This window comes from Daphnia pulex, chromosome 10 (genome assembly GCF_021134715.1).
Source record: "Daphnia pulex isolate KAP4 chromosome 10, ASM2113471v1".
In the NCBI taxonomy this organism is placed as follows: Eukaryota; Metazoa; Arthropoda; class Branchiopoda; order Diplostraca; family Daphniidae; genus Daphnia; species Daphnia pulex.
The window spans coordinates 7,139,497-7,159,328 of record NC_060026.1 but is presented as its reverse complement, the minus strand read 5'-3'; the positions used below and the strand labels follow the sequence as shown (position 1 = coordinate 7,159,328).

General features: G+C 41.5%; 4 protein-coding genes and 1 long non-coding RNA gene across 5 annotated transcripts; 1 reads left to right on the top strand and 4 right to left on the bottom strand.

The window, feature by feature from the left end:
- Positions 1–81: 81 nt before the first annotated feature.
- LOC124205812 (protein FAM91A1-like) lies at positions 82–3,929 on the bottom strand. Its single transcript, XM_046603323.1, has 12 exons — positions 3,589–3,929; positions 3,442–3,526; positions 3,176–3,385; positions 2,944–3,091; positions 2,832–2,868; positions 2,669–2,769; positions 2,427–2,586; positions 2,108–2,363; positions 1,836–1,960; positions 1,231–1,771; positions 816–1,163; positions 82–752 (listed from the first exon to the last, which is right to left on the bottom strand). The coding sequence occupies exons 1-12, from the start codon at positions 3,658–3,660 to the stop codon at positions 358–360; spliced, it is 2,478 nt and encodes an 825-aa protein (XP_046459279.1). The 5' UTR covers positions 3,661–3,929; the 3' UTR covers positions 82–357.
- A 1,043-nt stretch (positions 3,930–4,972) lies between these two features.
- On the bottom strand, positions 4,973–8,044 carry LOC124205815. Its single transcript, XR_006879484.1, has 7 exons — positions 7,870–8,044; positions 7,697–7,802; positions 7,409–7,577; positions 7,190–7,338; positions 6,272–7,129; positions 5,663–6,187; positions 4,973–5,559 (listed from the first exon to the last, which is right to left on the bottom strand). It is a non-coding gene; the product is annotated as an uncharacterized LOC124205815 (long non-coding RNA).
- An 843-nt stretch (positions 8,045–8,887) lies between these two features.
- Positions 8,888–11,100, bottom strand: LOC124205814 (putative vitellogenin receptor). Its single transcript, XM_046603330.1, has 2 exons — positions 10,424–11,100; positions 8,888–10,356 (listed from the first exon to the last, which is right to left on the bottom strand). The coding sequence occupies exons 1-2, from the start codon at positions 10,958–10,960 to the stop codon at positions 10,216–10,218; spliced, it is 678 nt and encodes a 225-aa protein (XP_046459286.1). The 5' UTR covers positions 10,961–11,100; the 3' UTR covers positions 8,888–10,215.
- Positions 11,101–12,233: 1,133 nt separating this feature from the next.
- LOC124204098 lies at positions 12,234–13,501 on the bottom strand. The gene is made up of 3 exons (XM_046601113.1): positions 13,008–13,501; positions 12,708–12,941; positions 12,234–12,638 (listed from the first exon to the last, which is right to left on the bottom strand). Exons 1-3 carry the CDS (start codon positions 13,083–13,085, stop codon positions 12,462–12,464), a joined length of 489 nt encoding a protein of 162 aa, XP_046457069.1. The 5' UTR covers positions 13,086–13,501; the 3' UTR covers positions 12,234–12,461.
- Positions 13,502–13,899: 398 nt separating this feature from the next.
- On the top strand, positions 13,900–18,407 carry LOC124204097. Its single transcript, XM_046601112.1, has 5 exons — positions 13,900–15,456; positions 15,523–16,629; positions 16,708–17,596; positions 17,669–17,737; positions 17,802–18,407. The coding sequence occupies exons 1-5, from the start codon at positions 14,917–14,919 to the stop codon at positions 18,221–18,223; spliced, it is 3,027 nt and encodes a 1,008-aa protein (XP_046457068.1). The 5' UTR covers positions 13,900–14,916; the 3' UTR covers positions 18,224–18,407.
- The last annotated feature ends 1,425 nt before the right edge of the window (positions 18,408–19,832 follow it).

Below are 19,832 nucleotides of genomic sequence, written 5' to 3'. Positions count from 1 at the left end.
AATCTTTAGTGTGAGCAATCACATAGCGATAAGTCAATTTTCAACTACACTGGTAAAAAAATTACAATTAGTAGAAATTAATTAGCATGAAATAACCGTTTATTTTGACGAACAATTTCTAAAGATCTCTTGACTCGTGATTCACAATGACGGTTTCAATTGGGGCTAACGAAAAAAAATCTTCTGTAATGTAATATTTAATAAGACTGTAAGATAACCATAAATTGACACCAGAGCCTCAAGGCAATTACACTTAATAAGTTTTGCATATGCAGGGAATGTGTGGATCACATTATATAAGTTGGTTATGTTTTGTTTCAGTTAACAACAATAACATTTTTTTTAAGAATACAGTTATCAGTTGATATTCCCTTCCCATGAATTTAATTTGCCATCATGGAAGAAGAGGTTTTTTGTGGGTAAAACGATATCCGACGCTACTAGTTTCCCTTCGACCGAAATGTCTACGTTGTGCCGAATGAACTCCATTAAACTTTCGGACAGGGCTTTTTGCACTTTCATAAGAGAGTCTAGAGTTTCTCGTTGCCACAATTTTTGGCTGGTAATTCGATCACAAACCTCACTATTTAATTGCGAATCGAATAATGGAATGCCAAAATCAACATTCAAAATGGTCCAGTCAGCTTCGTTCCATTTTTCCAAATGGACTTTGGCACGAAGATTCAACGGTTCACTAACTTCGTCCACCATACTGTCCAACTCCTCGCGCAATATTTCAGCGCACGAAGAATCTGGAGATACGAAGCTTGTTTATCGACAGAGAAAAAAGATTTGTGAATGATTAATTTGTATACCTTTAATGCCATTAATGGGTGAGGACGAAAACGTTGAACTCCTGCTTCTGTGGTCGGATACATCGGTGATATCGGATGGTTTATCCAACCCAAGATTGATCATGGTTATAAAACCACAACTATTCTGCAAATTCAACTCTTGGCGAACCCGTTTAACAGTAGGGTGACTCATCCAAACATCCTCTTGTGTAGATTTCCCTTCCGTTTGGTTTAAAAAAGGGAACGGTATGTGCAATTTTTCCTGTTGACGTTGAGCACCATAACCTTGTATCATGAGAGCCGAATGGGTCAGCGCTTCGTTTAATACCACTAAAGCATTTGAAGCTGGAACCAGTCCAGAATCGTGGCCTGTATGATCCAATAATTTGTGGTTAGGAAAGCGACTTATTCTCTGTTGATAAAGTTTAAAAATTACCCCATGGAGTTAAAAGTATTCGATCAAATCGATGAAAAACGTTCGGCAAACGACGAAGACGTGTGCCTTTGGCTAGTAACAAAGTCGGCGGTCCTTGTTGAGTTAGTTGATACAAAAAGAGTTTAAACCAAGGCGATGTGAATTCGGGAGAAGGTGGACCCCAAAATGGCGGGAGGCCGTCAACAGAGCCAGAACGAACTTCAAGGCTTAGAGGAGCCATTGCAACCAGAAGATGATAGTTCTTGTGCATCAATCGGCTATAGATCTCGGCGTCAAGTGATTGTAAGCTTTCAACACGAATGAGATCCAGGCCCCCGCTCCAAGTACTAGTCCCACTGCTTGTATCATTCTCCAAAACCGGACGGGCCTTCCTCAAAAACTGGACGGTCGAGCGCAGGGTTAACGCGTGCTCAAAGTACCGCTGAGCTTCTCCTTCACTGTCGTCAGTACAGATTCGATCAAGTTCTATCAATAAACTGTCTAGGGATTCATCGGACAGCTTGCCGACTTCAAACATGGTGACAGCATGACTTTTAAGACCCTGTCAAACAAAAAAAGTTGTGATGCCATTTAACCATCTAAAGTATACGAGTTGTAGGCTGTACCGGAGATAAGTTTCCCATCATCAGAAATGCTGTCAGTGTTGAGTCAAACAAAAAAGCGATTCTTTTCTGTTCTGCACCTAGCTCTTTGTCTATCTCATCCGCAGCTGGGCCAACGGGACGATGGACTAAATAAAAATGATAAAAATAATAAAATATAATAAAATATAATAAAATATAATAAAATATAATAAAATATAATAAAAAATAATATTTATTATTATTAATAAATACGAATAAAAAACATAAATAAAATAAAAAGAAGAAATTGTTACCTTCCTTCTCCACCGGTAAAGGTGTGCCGAGTTCAGCTAAAGCGGCAGCGAGCTCGGCCAAGAGAGGATCTTCATCAGATTGTACTGAACTAACAGATGATGTCCGGTTGGGAGATGTGTTAAGAACATTTTTCCATGATGGATGAAGTGTACCGGGTTCCAATTCAGCATTTTTCTTACGAGCAAATCCCAAGCGGCAGTAAAGTGAAACGGCATTTTTCACTTGATCTACGCCAATTTGTAGGACATTGGCCAACTAAAACCGTTTGTCTTAATAAATAGGAAAAATAAATTATTCTTTAGAACAAAGATACAGTACCTCTCCAACACTCGTCTTTTCATCCACGGAGACAAATATTTTATACAGCAAAGTTTCAAAATAGTCCCCAAGTACACGATTCATAACAAAACCCTCCAGTGGTGGGACTGAAATATGATCACTGGCATCAATAGGCACTTCAAGGTACACCAAACCCTTGCTAAATAATTAATAAATTTTTACTCATGAACATTAAACATCATAAGAGCTTGCCCAATTATGTTGCAATAAATAAGAATTACCCATAAAGGTTGTGCAAATCATTGTAATTCAAAGTTCCTGCTTTGCGTGGACCATTGTCAATTATACAATCTATTAAGCACTTGTCGCCTTCAGTTGCAATCTGCGAACACATTTTAAAATCTATAAAGTGTTTCATTGTCAAACTACAAGAAAAGTTTAGACCTTTATATCATCCTCAGTTATGGAACCTGTGTGAACCCTACACAATTAAAAATAAACAATGTTAAAACAGGAATCAAATTAACAAATTAACCTAGAAAACAAAAAAACTTACAACCACCAAGGCTCTATCACCATTTTTTGTACAGGTTTTGTTGGGAGAAATTCTCTGGCATTCCTTTTTCTGAATAACTTCCTCCCAGAACGACTCTGGTTCATCAAATCAATATATTGGTTTCTTCCTATTCCAAGAAGCCTTAGACCTATCAATAAATGACATAAAAAGTATATTGAATCATATGAGTATATTGGATACATTTGAAATGTTTTATGTTTTCTTTACTTACAGTCTGCTGCTGTAAAATTTGGAAGTGCATCATAGCTTCTTTCTTGTAACATAATAGCTTCAACCATAGAAACATAGTACTGAAATGGAGTGACTCTCAGCCCTCTTACCATAACATCAGATAAATGGTATGGGTACAAAACAAGATGCACCCTACTGTATTCAAGCAGTTCCTCATAATATCTCTCTTCATCCTTTCTTACATGGCGCACTGGAAAATGATTCTCATTAAGATTAGTATTTAATAAAATAATACAATTATGTTACCTAAGTTGCCTTTATAACGAAGCTGATTTTTAATGCTATGTGCAACCACACATTTATCATACTCTTTATATGATCCACCTAATAACTGAGACAAAACATGTCACTACCTGTCAAAACACTGTCTCATATTGTTTCATATATTCTTACTTGTTTCACATTTTGAGGAAGCTTTGTCCAGGGACAATTCTTTTGAATGTGAGATTCTACTTCCTGATTCATGGCATTGATTAGAAAACACCTCAGTAACTTAAAAGTTTAATGCGAAACCACAGAAATTGTTGAAGAGGAAGGAATGAATGTTAAACACAAGAAATATCTAGCAGACTATTTTTTCCAATCGAACCGAATTTGCAACTAGCGGTGGCGATTAGTATTTAGTAACTAAAGAACCGTAGGCCTACGTCTTTTATCGAAAATCGAAATAGGTCATTTAACTACCTTTTTTCAATTCCTCATTTATCTGTTGCAATAATAAAGAAAACAAAACACATTTAGATGTAAATTAGGGCGTCCCTATATTATGGCATGCCGTGGGGACAATCTGTTTCCTTAAAATTGGAAGCTTAAATTTTAAAAAATACTTATTTAAATATTAAAGTAAATGCTTAATTACATTCAATTCTCTTATCTTTCTATTAACTTTTAATGTGTTTAAGTCTTAAATTTAAAAATAAAATTTTCAATGTTGAACGCTAAACGGCTAAAGTAGAAGTCTATCGCTGAAATTTGAAGTCTCAAGTATGTGAATTCGGTGTCTACTAGCGCCACCTATCAGTGAAAATACATACTCAAAAGGGCAATAGCTGTATTTAGGTATTGTTCACTATTCTGCGGAATGTCGCGGGAGCACAAATCGAACAAGTCCTTCAAACTTTGATTTCGTTTATCCTCTTGTACTCACGACGATTTCGTATTCTGTTTCAATGCGATAGATGTTTGATCCCCCGCTACCAACAATCCGCCCATAATCGCCACCTTGGATATTGGTGAGTAAAAGTCTGTTGCCAGGGAGAGATTTTTCCTCAATGGGACTGGAAATGACGACGAGTTCTTCTTCAGTCTTTACTGGGCCACTGATGATGGTGCGGGGGGGGTATTTTTTGAATCGTCCGGGGCGGGATTTTTCCCATTGTCCTACATTTTTTGATTGGGTTGTAGATCCACCGTACTGGGCTTTTGGGTTGTTTTCTAGGCATCATTCGGTTTCTGCTGGAATTTGGAAAAGATGTGAATCCAAATTGCATTGCCATTTTCCGAAATTTGGACTTTCCTAATCTCCTGAAAATCGTCTACGACACGCGCATGGACAACGCCCATGGAGGATTCACTCGTGCAGCAACAACCAATTAGAGAGCGCAGTTGGAGAGCGCGTCGTCCAAATTTTGGATCTTATCAACAGGCATGATCTCACGCTAAAGGTTCAAGTTATAATTGAACGACTACATTTCGAATCGAAGGGATTGTAATAATATAAACTACCTCATCTAGAAAATGCTTCGCTAACGCAGGTGTGAAATAAGAAATGCCGGAGAAATGTGACAAGGTTTTATTAATCAAATTGAAAATTCATTTCTCGCCAATGGATGATTATAAAGCGTTAATCAACATTAACCCAACGTTGTTGTTGGGGCTTTCGTCGTTGTTGTTGTGGTGGTTGTTGGGCTGGTGGTGGTAGTTGTTGTCGTGGTTGTTGTTGTCGTCGACTCTTTGACTTCCGGCTGGACGTCGTGGAAGGCGTGGCGGGGCTCGGCTTGGAGGACGGCCGGCTCGACTTGACCCAGGCACTTGACGGCCTGTCCGTCTGCGCCGACAAAGACGGCCTGACAGGTGCAGGATCGACGGAACAAGCAGCTTCCGGGTGGTTGGCGCACGTCTGTCCGGCGCAGGCCTCGTTACGGCTACACGACTTGATCTCGCCCTGCATCGGCGACTGCTGCGGGCAGAGGACCAAGTCCGGGCAGCGGCTGGCGCACTGCTGGTAACTTTGAAAGTTGTTGGCGCTGCCTCCGCATCCGCCGAACGAGAATTTCTCGCACAGCTGAGTCTACGGATTGTAAGCCCAGCGAGGGAAATTCGCCCGGCACATGCCCGGCTCCTTGGGCAATTCACACACGTTCACTATTAAAAATAATAAAACAAAAATTTTTAATGAAACAAAAAAATTTGTGAATTAAGTTAAATGAATAAAGTCAAATGAATTAAAGTCAATTGAATTTTCTACCTGGTTTCTCGCAGTGTTGGCTGCACTCCTGGACGGATTCGAAATTATTTTCGTTGCCTTCGCATCCGCCGGAAATGAATTCCTCCCAGGATCGGGAAGAAACGTTGTAACAGTAGCGGGGGAAAAGGGCCCAACAGTGGCCCGTCTCGGCCGGCTAGCTGCAGCGATCGGTGCACTCAAGCCGCTGGCCCTGTTCGTCGATGAAGGCCACCTTGCAGTCGTCGCAAGGATCGGCCACGCAGATGGCGTCCGGGATGAACGGGCAGCGGACGTGGAGGCACTCGTCCCGGTAGGCGGTTGGCTGGACGCTCGGGTCGGGGCAGATGGGACCCAGGGTCCGTTGCTCCAGGACGGTCCCGTTGGGCGAGCAGCGGACCGATCCGCGGGTGAAGGAGTCGTCGATGGGCTGGCCGGTCGTGTCCACGCACCAGCTGAACTCGCCCTGGCTCTGCTCCCGGGCATAGTCGCCCTTCAGGGTGCAGACGGGCAGAGAGATGGACATCATCAACGGGCCGGAACTGTTTTCTGTTTCGTTAATTTAAAAAAAATTCCATTTAATTGGATTAAATTTAATTCGATTAACTTTAAATAATTTCCAATTAAACGGACCTTCGGGGGAGGTGCAGGTGGAACTGCATCCGTTGGAGCAGCACTTGGCCCGGCCGGAACAGTCCGAGTCAGACGAGCATTCAATGACGGCCTTGGTGTCAGCTGGGCAGCCGAACGGGTTTCTTAATGTGAATCGGGCAGCCAAAATCGGGCAGCCAAAATTTCCGCCCGAGTCAGAGTAGGTCCTTCTACTTTTGATTCAGACATCTGTACATCCAGCGTCCTTTGCAACTTCATCAGCGACGAGATCATCTCTGATTTAGGATTTGTAGGGCCATCCTGTTTGGAGTGCGAGTGACTGCCGTCAAGCTCAATGTAGATGGAATCCTTGTCGTAGATGATACCGCCCACCCCAGACATGGGGGCATAGATCAGCTTCTCCTTTTCGACCAGCGAACGTTTTTTCAATTTATCCGGTAAAGGGCAAGGATCGGGAAGAAAAGAAACATCTTTAAGGCGGAAATCACCACAGCCTGGGATGTGGATGGGGCAGTGATTTCTCAAGTGGACACCACGCACGAAACCGTAAAGGCAGATGTCCCGATTGCATTTGGGATTCTCGTGTAATCGACTGGGAGGTGTCATGTCTTCCAATCGGTCCACCAAGACGTAAGGATGAGTCGATCTCCACAACAGAGGTAGGAATTTCATGACCGAGATAAAGCGGCCGAGGTTCTTGATCTCGTTTGTAGGGTAGGTTCCGTGGAGTTGACCAGAAAGGCAAAACAATTTCGCTCACTGGTAAACTTCTGTTCAAAATCTGTGCTTCAAAACTTTTTTAGTTTTTTTCAGTTGTTTGTTATTCTTGAACATGTCCAGATGAGTCAGAACGCCCATTACTCGGGGGAATCCATGCACCTGGTAATCGTTCGAGATCATAAATTTTGAACACAAGGAGTATGCTTCAGTAAATCTTACCTGACAGATGTTAAGAAATTCAAAAATTTCCATTTCAAAGCCAAACGAAGCATCAGTCAAAAGCAGAACAAGGTCAGCCACTTTCGCGATGTCTATCATTGAGTTGATGTCGTTATTGCATTCCATAAAAGTCACCCTTCGTTTTTTACCTAGATTTTTCAAGAAAAATAATAAGTTTTAGATTCAATATTGTAAAAAATTAACGGATAACGCATTTACGGGCCCCTGTATGGATGTGATATTCTGTCGTGTAAAGTTTTTTATTAGAGCTTGGAGTAGAGTGGTTTTTCCAACTTTGGGTGGGCCAACAATGGCTACCATGATCGGTGGGGGTTCTAATGGAGTCCTGTCTACTAATGGAATATGATGCTTTTTTCATTTACGTGCTCTGAAAAAAAAAGAAAAGAATAAGAAATTGCTAACCAACGTGGGAAATAAATTTTTGTCAGCTATGAAAGACATTTCATGCAAGATTCGATTGATCTGGGCTGAACCAAACCGATTTACCTGTGAAAATGTTTCCGAGCCTTGGCTAATGACTGGATAGCAAAAGCTTTTCTCATCCATTTCTTGGATGTGTGGATCCTTGAATTTTTCTTGTCCGCTTTGCGCCCTAATAATTTTTCAACCATCGTTAAATGCTATAGTCTTCAAATACTGTGTGCTGCAAAATAGTTTACCAGCACGGCGTTCCCGGTGAGCCTTTTTCTTGTCTTCATCAACATGGTCCTCCATTCTTCCTTCCTTTTTCACTTGAAAATACTTTAAAAATCTGTAATAACTTTTACTTCAAGTAATTTTACTGAAAACACGAAGAAGAAAAAGACATGTGGATGAATGACAAACCACGAAAAGCAGACGACTACAATTGTCAAAAAGCTCTATCTAGTGCTGCTTTTGAAAGTGAATTTACAACGCCGTCTGGGATCCAGAGATGACACTATCCAGAAGAAGCGAAAAAGAGGGGAATTCTATGTAAATTTGTTTTTCTTACACAGACTAATATCTGCTAATATTCTCTTGTCTGCAACCCAATAAGAGAAGCTTCGTATTAGAAAAAAAAAATTATAAATTACTCAATATAAAATTAGAATTAAGGTTTTTGATTCCTTTTTTTTTTATAGGTCGTGAGGATTTTTCGCGAAAAAGAGTTTTCAGTTTTGTTCTTGGTTAAAAGTAACATGTTTTGGGTGAGATGAAAAACGCATTAGTCGTCAAACCCAACGCACCTGTCGATGATCGTTCAGAACCATAAACATTTTATACAATAGACGGGCAGCATCCACGCTTCAGTGAATGTTTACATAACATGTGTATGTGTTGAGAAATTTCGATATTCTATATTCTATACGCTGCGTGGCAAAAGTAACAAAGCTTCCTCATAATACACTCGTATTATATAACATTAAAGTCATCTTTCAGTTTTTAATCTTACACATATTTTTCAGAACAAAAAAAAACGTATTTTTAAAAATAAATTAAGAACCAGTGACGTAATATTTTGGGGGGAGCAACTCTTTCTTTAGGCGTGATAATGTGTTCACAGCTCGAAGCACTAAGTAATTTTTCCCTTCTGTTTCTTGGCCAGCAATATCGGCAGGGGGTCTATTGTTGGTGTTGGTCTCCTGTAACGGAATACGCTGCTTTATTTGAAAATTTTGAGTTTGTAAACGATTGTAAACCAAATGAAATTATACTGAAGAAAAGTAAAGACAATGCGCTGCTGATGTAATCTTCGGTAAAGGAGAGCTCGTCAGTGCGTGTTGACATTTCTTCTCCCTACCCATCTTATTGTAGAACGGTTAACCACGCCTATTATTGCCCTAATCCATCTAAGCATCCACTTTCACACCTTACAATCACTCGGTCTTTTTCAGAAAAAAGTAATTTATATTACCTACCTTTAAAGAATACTTTACTTCTGTCGTCGTGTTGCGGCGCTGGAGCTCATCTTCACCTAGGGCACAATCGTTGACCCCATCGCATCGGTACTTGGCGGGAATACAACTGGTTCGACATTTAAACCATTCAACACCAACGCAGTCGGCTTTAGTACATGCGTGTTTATCTTCTCCCAATACTTTACCCAATGGACACAGGCAAGTGACTCCATCAGGTGTTGGTGCGCAAATGTCGCTACAACCTCCAGTATCCCCCAAGCAATGATGATCGTGACTGTTGAAATCGATCGGACATCAAACGATACTGAACGTTTATGTCGTCGGAAGCGTCGATTACGAAGCCGCGCATAGTTTTCGTCTCTTATTGCTTGTTCAACCAGCTGATGCGAGTGGAGGATTGAGTCAGCCAAAAGACGGAATCTGCACTGACGTCCATGGCAACCGGAGTGCCCAGATGAGAGCGAAGGATGGTTCGATTTTCACCGTTGACTTCGATCCGTTCAATTGTACCTCGCAGGGAGTCGCTGAAGTAGATGTTTGCCGTCGTAAGCCATCGACGATACAATTCCACGAACTTTGACCAACTCCTGTCGGTTAGTTCCATCCATATGCCAAACGCTGATGACGTGACTGATGCGGCCCTCGACGATGAACATCCTGCCGGATTGGGATCCAATGGTAACACCTTGGGGGCTGTTAAGATTTCGGGCCAATACTAGACGGTCATAACTACCATCGTGTTTCTTTTGGCCAACTACAACAGTTTCCCGAGTAACTTCCGTCCAGTAAATGTTCTCCGTGAAGGAATCCACGTCCAACCCATCGACCATGTCGACGTTTTCGAAGAGAACCGTCTGTCGATAAGTATCCAGGTGGATCGAGTAGATCGTCCTCTGAATCATTTCGCTGTAGACGATTGAGTGGCCTAAGGGGCTGTACGCCAATGCACCGATGTATTCCACGTTACGCGTAGGCAGACGAAAGACGGAATCCTTGCCAATCTGGTGATGAGTCATGCGATAGATGTCGGTGTAAGTTGCGATGACGATGGAAGATTCGTGAGCGGAAATAGACTCGCAGGTACGACCGTCTTTGTTCAAAGTCATTCCGACAGGGCAAGCGCACTTATAACCTTGTAGGGGTTGGTGAAAGAAGACAGAGATGGCTGCAAATCACGTTTCGACAGGGGTTGGTGAGATGGCTTTGCTTGGAAGGATGATGAACGTGGATGCCAGTTGGAGTTAATGAAGCCTCCTTCATCAAAATCTGGAAAAGTTTGATTTTCAGAATTTACTTGCCCTCATTGACTCGCAAATCTGAAGATAAATAATACCTTATAATCCTTGCCGGTAAACTTGTTCACGGAAAGAACTTCGTGCTCCAGAGGATCGCACCAAAAGATTGTGTTTTCAAATATATCGAGAGCGTACGGATGGGTCACTTTAAAGGGAAGGATTTTACGATCGGATCCATCAATCCGCGAACTTTCAATGCGATTGAGTTTGCCGTCTACCCAATAAATACGTTGAATGGTTTCGTCCACAGATAATCCATTAGGCCAAATAATGTCTGCCGTGATTACGTTTGTCCGCTGCGATCCATCCATGCCAGCAGAACCAATGTGTGAACTAGAACTCCAGTCAGACCAGAAAAGCAAACCCTCTTCAGGATAGACGGCCACGGCACGAGATTTGTCTAGTTGTCCACTAATGACAACACTGCAAATGGCAGCATAAAAATCGCAAACGACGATGTGCTTCCGGCCGGAGTCCGCGAAATAAATGTGTCTGCCAACCCAGTCGATCACCAAGTCTTCAACAATCTCCACACCAACCGAAACAACGTACTGGAAAGCTGATCCATCCAACATGGATTTGTAAATACCAGCCTTGCCCTCGCTCTTTTCATTCCAGTAGACGACCCCATCTTCATAATCAGCTGCGACGCCGTGCGTTTGTGAAATGCCTGATACAACGAGTCCATACTCTTTGAGAAGAAGCGAATATCTCGATCAGTTGTAATCAGCAGCATTGGATCTGGCCCTACACACATAAAAAAAGGAAGAAATATATATATCAGCAGCGCATTGTCTTTACTTTTCTTCAGTAGGCTATGATTTCATTTGATTTACAATCGTTTAAAAAACTCAGAATTTTCAAATAAAGCAGCGTATTCCGTTACAGGAGACCACACCAACAATGGACCCCCATCCGATATTGCTGGCCAAGAAACAGAAGGGAAAAATTGCTCTGCTTCGAGCTGTGAACACATTTTCACGCCTAAAGAGTTGCTCCCCCCAAAATATTACGTCAGTCGTCAACTTGTTGTCGTTGAGCCACAATTCTTTTAACGAGACGACAGGGTCGAACAGGCCCGGCGGAAGCTGGACCAGTTGGTTGGACGACAGGTCTAAAAGGCGCAATTTGAGTAACGATTGGAAAGCGTCGACGCTCAAGCGGCGGAGTTGACAGTTTTTCAAGTCGAGATGTTAAAGTCGTCGGTTGGCCTTGAACGTGTCGGCGTCGATCGATACGATCCGCCCGCGTAGATGCAACTCGGAAATGGAAAGCAAATCTTTAAAGTAGTTTGAATCGAGGCTTTTATTTCCTTCAAGGGGGGCCCTGACTGATCCAGAGCTCCTGCAATTTCACCAATCCGTTGAAACTGTCAGGTTCAAACTCCATGGAAACGACCTGCATGCCTTACAAGGGCTCTCGGTTGACGACGATTTCGCCTTCCTTCCAGCGATAAGATCCGAGCGAGTAAAAGGCGGCGGATGGACGAGACGTTGGCGAAAGTGTTTGGGTAGAGAGTCGAAAGCGGATTGTCGCTCAAATCCAGCGATTCCAAATCGGGCAGGAAAGGGAAAGAGTTTTCGGTGAGGTGAGTCAACTGATTACCGGACAGATCGAGATGCTGGAGTGCGCCCATTCCTTGCAGCTCGCCCGGCTTGATCTCCAGCAACTCATTGTCCGCTAGCGAAAGGGATTCCAATTCCATTAAATCGCCCGGTTCCATTTCCAGCCGCACTCGCAGTTGACTCGTGTGGATGGTCAACTCTTTCAGATGACTCAGACTCGTGAACGCACCAGAGTGACCCGTGCTAAAAGCTTCCGGCAACTGGCAACCGACGATCAGCAAATACTCGAGTTGGGTCAACATTGAAAAGCCATTCCACGGAACGCTTAGTTCCGTTTGTTGGTGCAACTTTTTGAACTCTTCGTAAGGCAGGATTTCTTCGGGAACGTCATACGTCAACCGTTGTGAAGGGGCTGATTGTTCGTCGTCGGCTATTTCGACCACCGTGACCGGTTCCGGCGAAGGCTGATCCAGCAATTCCAAGTTGACAAGACTCAAATATTGAAGTTGAATCAAAGATTTGAGGCTATCCGAATGTAAAATGATTGATGGCGCACTACTAGACTCCTGTTGTTGAGACAGTGTTGAGATCCTTCGAGACCCAGAGCTCTCAAGTTGACAAATTTCGACAAATGAGTGGCCGTCAAGCGGATTTCCGGTGCGTCGGATGCTTGGATAATCTTCATGGCCTATTAAAAATTCATTGGAAATTCATTAGACACGGTTATTGAAGGATATTTATAGGTATTCCAACGAACCTCGGTTTGAGACGGCAAGCGGGCCAATAGGGTTTCAATTTCCATGTCGTGTTGTTGGACACAAATTACGGCACGGAATAATAGGTCATTAAGGGCGCTGCTATTGGGGCTGGCGGATGAATCCGGCTGCATTTTATTGAGTAGATGCCATTCGTCGACTATGCTGGCCAAGTAGGATTCGTGACACCAGCATTCGTGAGGACAAGACGGAGACCATGGCGCTGATTGAATACCCTTGTTGGATTTCAATTCACATTTTTGACGAGAGACAAAATATAATAATAATCAATCGATTTTTACCTGAAGGAAGAGAAGAAGACTAACGACTAGGATTTTCATGATTTGGGAAATTTTACTTTCACCCACGGTGGAATGCATCCATAAAACTACTAAAGAATTTTTCCAAAGGGTTCGCTATAGACTGTAGTAGAAGCATCATTATCTCTTGGAAGAGGAAGCAAATTCAACATTAAAACAAAAAAGACAAGGGATATCCTCTGGCGATATTGTCTTATAAAATGTTCTTTTTAAAACGAGACACGAGTAACATTGTTTTGACTAACAACGTTACTTACAACGCCTGCATCAAATTTCAATTCAAATTCTCGTAAAAATCGTCAAAGAACTCGTAATTTTACGACGGTAAACGAAATCAAAGTTTGAAGTGACTTGTTCGATTTGTGCTCCCGCGACATTCCGCAGAATAGTGAACAATACCTAAATACAGCTATTGCCCTTTTGAGTATGTATTTTCACTGATAGGTGGCGCTTGTAGACACCGAATTCACATACTTGAGACTTCAAATTTCAGCGATAGACTTCTACTTTAGCCGTTTAGCGTTCAACATTGAAAATTTTATTTTTAAATTTAAGACTTAAACACATTAAAAGTTAATAGAAAGATAAGAGAATTGAATGTAATTAAGCATTTACTTTAATATTTAAATAAGTATTTTTTAAAATTTAAGCTTCCAATTTTAAGGAAACAGATTGTCCCCACGGCATGCCATATCCCTAAACTGCGAAAGCGAAACGCGAAACGCGAAACGCCTAAAATGCGAAACAGCTGTGCGAAACGGTCCCAAAAGTTGGGACCCTGTTTCGCATTTTAGTCTTTGGGTCCGTACTAAACTGCGAAATCGGTGTGTGCGAAACGTCGCAGTGTAAACGTCTTGGTAGCAGACGACAATGGACGCCATCAACAAAAGTTAAGAGTTTCAATTTTTCGAGACTTCGAGTTTCGCGCATTTTATGCCTTATGGCCGGTCTATTTGTGTGTTGACCATGAATACGGAATACCTTGAATGCAATAGGTGTTTTTAATTAAAAGATTGGTATAAAAAAATTAATGGAACTTCTCGTTTTCATGTATCAATCAGATTAACATTCTTAATTTTAAGGAAAGTTTTAGCTGATTAAATTTTAGCTTGATTTGGAACATGGGAGCTTTGATTTTTAGCTTGATTTAAGGCACTCATGCTGCAATGGCCGATTTTTCCTTTATGCACGTAGCCGGAACAATCACGTAGCCTACTAGTTGATTTAAATAATTTAATGTAATGTATAGTAATCCCTGTGCCATTATCCCCATATTATTATTTAGTATTTACAAATATCACCATACCGTGCTGCTCTATGTCTTTCATTAGTTTAATCGTAAAATGCGCATTAAAACATAACAGGGGTAGTGGCCGAAGAAATCGAATTTGATTGCCCCCCTTCCTCCTTTAATGCCTCATCATAGCGGGAGACAATGAAAAATGGCGGCAATCTCCGTCAATTTGGACCTCTTGTGGGGAAAAGGAAAACTTTTTGTTTCGCAAGATGTTTCGCTCTTTAGTATGCCCTCCGGCATTTGGTACCGCGAAACGGTCCCAAAATTTTGGTCCGTTTCGCACAGCTTTTCCGCATTTTAGGCGTTTCGCGTTTCGCGTTTCGCTTTCGCAGTTTAGGGACGCCCTGTAAATTATCATTTATCGTCACTTATCATATCTTTTCGTCTGATAATATAACGCCATCTATCATCTTTAATACGAATTAGTTTTTTCGTTTTGTAAACACGTGGAAAAATGTTAAAATGACTTAAATGAGTGGTATGAATTGGAGGTAGAACGAATTTAATCGGAATAACTGTGATCTGTGTACAAGTGAAACGTTATACAACCTTTTCAACTAGTATTCGTTTTAAGAATTTGGATTTGTGACGAAAATGACGAAGCATCTCGAGGGAGTTATGGATAGGAAGTTTTATGATTTGTCTGAAGCATACAAATCACGCGGAGAACTTGTCTTCGATAATAACATTGCAACGCAAAGTGAAGTAGAAAATTCTGGAGTTCAATTTCCCCAAAAGCAGGATGGTAGAACTTGCCAAACTGAGGGACCTGATTTTGAGACATCACCTAAGTTAGCAGCCTTCATCGATGAAAATATCATTGGAAAAAAAAATTATTTTGTGAGTCCTTTCGGAAAGAGAAAAGTAGTTTACTGTGATTACACTGCCTCAGGAAAGTCGTTGCATTGCATTGAAAACTATATTATGAATGAAGTCCTACCTACATATGGAAATACCCACACAACTACTTCAGTAACTTCTTTGCAAACAACTCTGTTTCGTCATGAGGCTAGAGAAATCTTTAGAAATGCACTTGGAGCATCTGAAGATGATGCTGTGATATTTGTAGGTAGTGGCTGTACTGGAGCCGTTCACAAGCTAATCAATGGACTGGATCTCACCGAACCACCAATTGTAAGTTATCAATTAAACAAAACGTGTTCAACAAACATTTTAAGCCTGTAATCTATTTTAATGTAGGTGTTTGTAGGTGCCAATGAACATCATTCCAATCTTATACCATGGAGGGAAATAGCGGCAAAAGTCGTTCGTATCAAGGAAGATTCAAATGGCCTTCTGGACATGTCTGAATTGGAATTTTCATTGACAACAGCAAAAAAAGAGAATCGGAAAATGATTGGCTGTTTTTCTGCTGCGTCTAATATTACTGGTACTTTGTATCAGGATATGCAGATAACCGCACTACTACGTCGATTCGGAGCTCTTTCTTTCTGGGATTACGCGACGGCTGCTCCATATGTCAAAATAGCTATGAATCCCACCACTGTTGATTATCCATCAGGTGTTGCTCATAAGGATGCGATATATTTCTCTATGCACAAATTTGTTGGTGGCGTACAAACTCCGGGGATCCTCGTTGTCAAGAAATCTCTACTTCAAAATCATATTCCCAACGGTGCTGGAGGAGGGACTGTATTCTTTGTAGACAGAGAAGCTCATCTGTATTTGCGCGATGCAGAAATGAGAGAAGAAGGGGGAACTCCAGCTATTGTGGAAAGTATTCGAGCTGGTGTAGTGCTAAAATTGAAGGAAAATGTCACATCTGAGTGGATTATGGAGCGCGAAGAAGACCTCGTTCAACTCGCTTATTCAAAATGGAAAAGCATTCCGGAACTTATTCTGCTTGGAAGTACAAAAGCACCGCGGTTGGCGGTTTTTTCGTTTATGGTTCGTAATTTAACTACTGGATATTATTTACACCACAATTTCGTTTGTGCTTTACTGAACGACATGTATGGAATCCAAGCTCGTGGAGGCTGTGCTTGCGCCGGCCCGTACGCTCAAGATTTACTTGGAATTGACGAAACTCTCTCTCATCGTTATCAAGAAATTCTGGTCGAAGATAACCGTTTGGACAGAACACATCTGCGGCGTAAAGAAGAGCATTCATGCTACGAAATTCTCCGTCCGGGGTTTGCACGCTTAAATTTACCTTACTTTGCTTCCGATTCGGAAGTCGAATTTATCATAAATGCAGTTATTGCTGTTGCTAAAAACGGCTGGACCATGTTGCCTCATTATCAAATGAATGCCGAAACTGGCGAATGGCATCATCACACTCAGTTGGTCAGTAATTTTTTAAATTTTATTTTTTGGTTGTTTTACGTTTGTGCTTAAACTTACATTTGCAATATTTATTTTTAGTCATTCAAGAATCGAAAGTGGATTGGCAATATTGACTTCAATCTAGGCCATATGATAGTCCGCCATCCTAGAGTTCCTGACACGCAAAATGCACCGACCGACTACGACGATTGCCTAAGACAAGGAGAAGAAATTTTTGCACGAGCTTTGCAAGTGACTTCAACGATGATTATTCCAGATCAGCGGCAAGGTTTCAATACTGAAGCGTCTGAGCTCCGATGGTTTCTTTTGTCAAGTGAAGCCAAAGATCTTCTTAGTGGAGTTGTACTGCCAAAGATCGTGACACCTTTCCATCCACGAGAATATGCCTCTAGCACCCATGAATACCATTTACAACATTACTCCACCGTTCCGTCCCGTAGAAATGGGTCTAAAATATCTTCCGACGAAATCACACCCATGGTAGAACGGAACGGAGATAGTGAAACGGAAAAAGACAGAAGTTACGTTGAAAGCAAGGATAATGATAAGGACCGTTACGACGATGAATCTCCAGACGAATCAGAAAGCTTCTTAATGGATGCTCTCAATTTCGACGATGATGAAGATGAAGAGTCGAGAGCACTGGCTATGAAAACCATTGCGAGGAATGCGAGTTCACGACTGTGGATGTCACCAATGAAAAACATTATGAAACCGACATTGGAGGCACTATTGCGTTACAAGATGATCAGCAACGGTGATCGTGTGCTCGTTTGCGTTTCTGGCGGAAAGGACTCGCTCTCTCTTCTACACACCCTTCGTCAGTACCAGAAACAGAGTAAAGGATTTGGCATTAGTTTTGATATAGGGGCCATAACTGTTGATCCTGGAAGCTCCTCGTATGACCCTTCACCACTTATTCCTTACATGGAACAGCTTGGGATTCCTTACTTCTATGAGCGGCAATGTATTAAATATCCTACTTGAAAGGGCATTACAAACGCCTTTAACAATCTTCTTTCTTTTTTTGCTTTGTTAGGTATCATCACAAAAGCCATGGATATCCCCGACGTCGATTCTATTTGCAGCTTTTGTAGTAGGCTAAAGCGTAAGTTTTGTTTTTGATCAAATGTGTGTAAATATACATAATTCTTATTCTAATAATTCATTAGGAGGCCGAATATATGCAACTGCGCGAAATCATGGTTTCAATGTAATAGCCTTAGGCCAACATTTAGATGATTTAGCTGAGAGCTTTCTTATGTCGACCTTCCACAATGGACGCCTGAGAACCATGAAAGCCGCTTATGCTAATCGCGAGAGAGATTTAAAAATCATACGGCCGTTCGTCTACGTTCGGGAAAAAGAACTTCGCCAATTTGCCAGCGAGACTCGTCTTCCAGTTATACCAGAAAACTGCCCTGCTTGTTTCGAAGCTCCTAAGGAAAGACATCGAATAAAACAGCTTCTAGCTCAACAGGAACTACTCTTCCCCTGCATTTATCTCAACATCAAGACTTCTATTCTGCCCTTAATGAGTATTGATCAACCCTTTGTCGAGAAGAAACTCTTTGGGAAACAAAGTTACATATAGAAAAAGGGTAAAAAGAGTGAGCGAATTTGAAATTGTTTTCAACCACTACGGTCTGAAAAAGAGGTTTTTTTTTAAAGCTTAACATGGGATAAAATTGCTTTAGCAACAATGATTTTGTGGCTCAGTTAAAGATACTTCGTGGTTATTGTGTGTTGGTATTAATAATACATGAAAATTTAAAGCATCATGTTCTTAATTCAAAGATGGAGAGATATTTGACGATTACTCGTTATTTAAAATCCGACCCCTCTATGCCCACTTCGCTCGCGAGTTTCGCTCTAGGTCCGACCTTTTGTTATGGTTTTTTTTTTCTTTACTATTTTTTTTTTTTTTTTTAATAAAATATTTTTAGATTCTTGGGTTCTTACGTTTTTATTTCCCTCTTAATTTTTATAACTAGTTAGTTGTAAGTTATTTCAGTAGCAAGGCCATGGTATAGGATTACTGGTACGAGCAGAGCAATAGATACCTGGTCGGTTCTCGGCCGTGTTGGCTTCCCCATCTCGATTTTAGGGTAAACGTGGTCCGATTTTCAGGGGGTTTTAGGGCGGGGCCTGTCATTGGAAACTAGAAACAGAGCCATCTAGGCTCTCAAAAGTAGCTGAGCGTAGTAGCTGACACACTCACTAGAGCGCTCATTCCAGTTTCCAAAACGGACCACGTTTACCCTGAAACCGGGATAGGGAAGCCAACACAGCCGAGAACCGACCAGGGATTCTATAGCTCTGGTACGAGTACTTCCCAGAGCCGACGGCTGTCAGAATGGCAAGAAAATTGGAATCGTCGAAATCGGCAACTCTGGCCGGGTGTGTAACTAGACGGCCTAGTTTAACATGGGGTCTTATGGGATTACCCCTTTGAAGCTCTACATTTATGTGTTTAAAAAAAATTTCAACTTGTAACTTTTTTATTTTGTGTAGAATTATTTTGTATGCAAAGTTCATGTAATTAATTTTAACAAGCGATCTCCCACTCAACCGCACCGAAATACCCCCTTTTTTCCGGAGGTCGTTTTGGGATCGTAATCCGGAAAAGGGGACGTCCATAAATTACGTAACAGGTTCGGGGGAGGGACGGGGTTGAAGAAAATGTTACGGTTTGTTACTATGGGGAGGGAAGGGGTTTTGCGCTGCGTTACGTACAATCACAGACTAAGAATAGAAAGACGACTATCTCCTATACAGCCAATGAGGATCATGCTCGTGGCTCCCGCTGTGGCGCTGCGATCGATTTAGAGGAGACTTTTCGGTGAATTTTCCTTTATCCCTACTGATTAGAGTCTTCACACACCTTAATTTTAAAAATTTACTATTTGTGCTACATTTTTACTTTTCCCTGTGTAATTTTGTTCGTGATTTCTTGATTATGCAATAAAAATGTCAAATAAATTGGTTTATTTATTTGTGCCGTAATAAATTGGTTTTATGGACACCCTTTCCCGCTTATTTTATGACGATTTATAATGAATGGTGAAACGCTGGATTCTTGTGTCGTTTGGAATTCAGGATAATTTAGGCGCCAAATGAATAGTCTATTAGTCCAGCGTTTCACGATTCACTATAAATCGTCACAAAATAAGCGAGAAAGGGTGTCTAAAAAACCAATTTTT

Bases quoted from the DNA above. Each gene is read 5' to 3' on its own strand.
- LOC124205812 (XM_046603323.1), bottom strand. From the start codon at position 3,660: ATGAATCAGGAAGTAGAATCTCACATTCAAAAGAATTGTCCCTGGACA. The intron at 3,386-3,441 runs GTAACATAATTG...ATCATTTTCCAG, and splicing joins TCGTTATAAAGGCAACTTAG to TGCGCCATGTAAGAAAGGAT. The intron at 3,092-3,175 runs GTAAGTAAAGAA...ATTTATTGATAG, and splicing joins AAATTTTACAGCAGCAGACT to GTCTAAGGCTTCTTGGAATA.
- LOC124204098 (XM_046601113.1), bottom strand. From the start codon at position 13,085: ATGCATTCCACCGTGGGTGAAAGTAAAATTTCCCAAATCATGAAAATC. The intron at 12,942-13,007 runs GTAAAAATCGAT...AAATCCAACAAG, and splicing joins GTCTTCTTCTCTTCCTTCAG to GGTATTCAATCAGCGCCATG. The intron at 12,639-12,707 runs GTTCGTTGGAAT...AATTTTTAATAG, and splicing joins GCTTGCCGTCTCAAACCGAG to GCCATGAAGATTATCCAAGC.
- LOC124204097 (XM_046601112.1), top strand. From the start codon at position 14,917: ATGACGAAGCATCTCGAGGGAGTTATGGATAGGAAGTTTTATGATTTG. The intron at 15,457-15,522 runs GTAAGTTATCAA...ATTTTAATGTAG, and splicing joins ATCTCACCGAACCACCAATT to GTGTTTGTAGGTGCCAATGA. The intron at 16,630-16,707 runs GTCAGTAATTTT...ATTTATTTTTAG, and splicing joins GGCATCATCACACTCAGTTG to TCATTCAAGAATCGAAAGTG.
- LOC124205814 (XM_046603330.1), bottom strand. From the start codon at position 10,960: ATGTTGGATGGATCAGCTTTCCAGTACGTTGTTTCGGTTGGTGTGGAG. The intron at 10,357-10,423 runs GTATTATTTATC...AAACTTTTCCAG, and splicing joins TTACCGGCAAGGATTATAAG to ATTTTGATGAAGGAGGCTTC.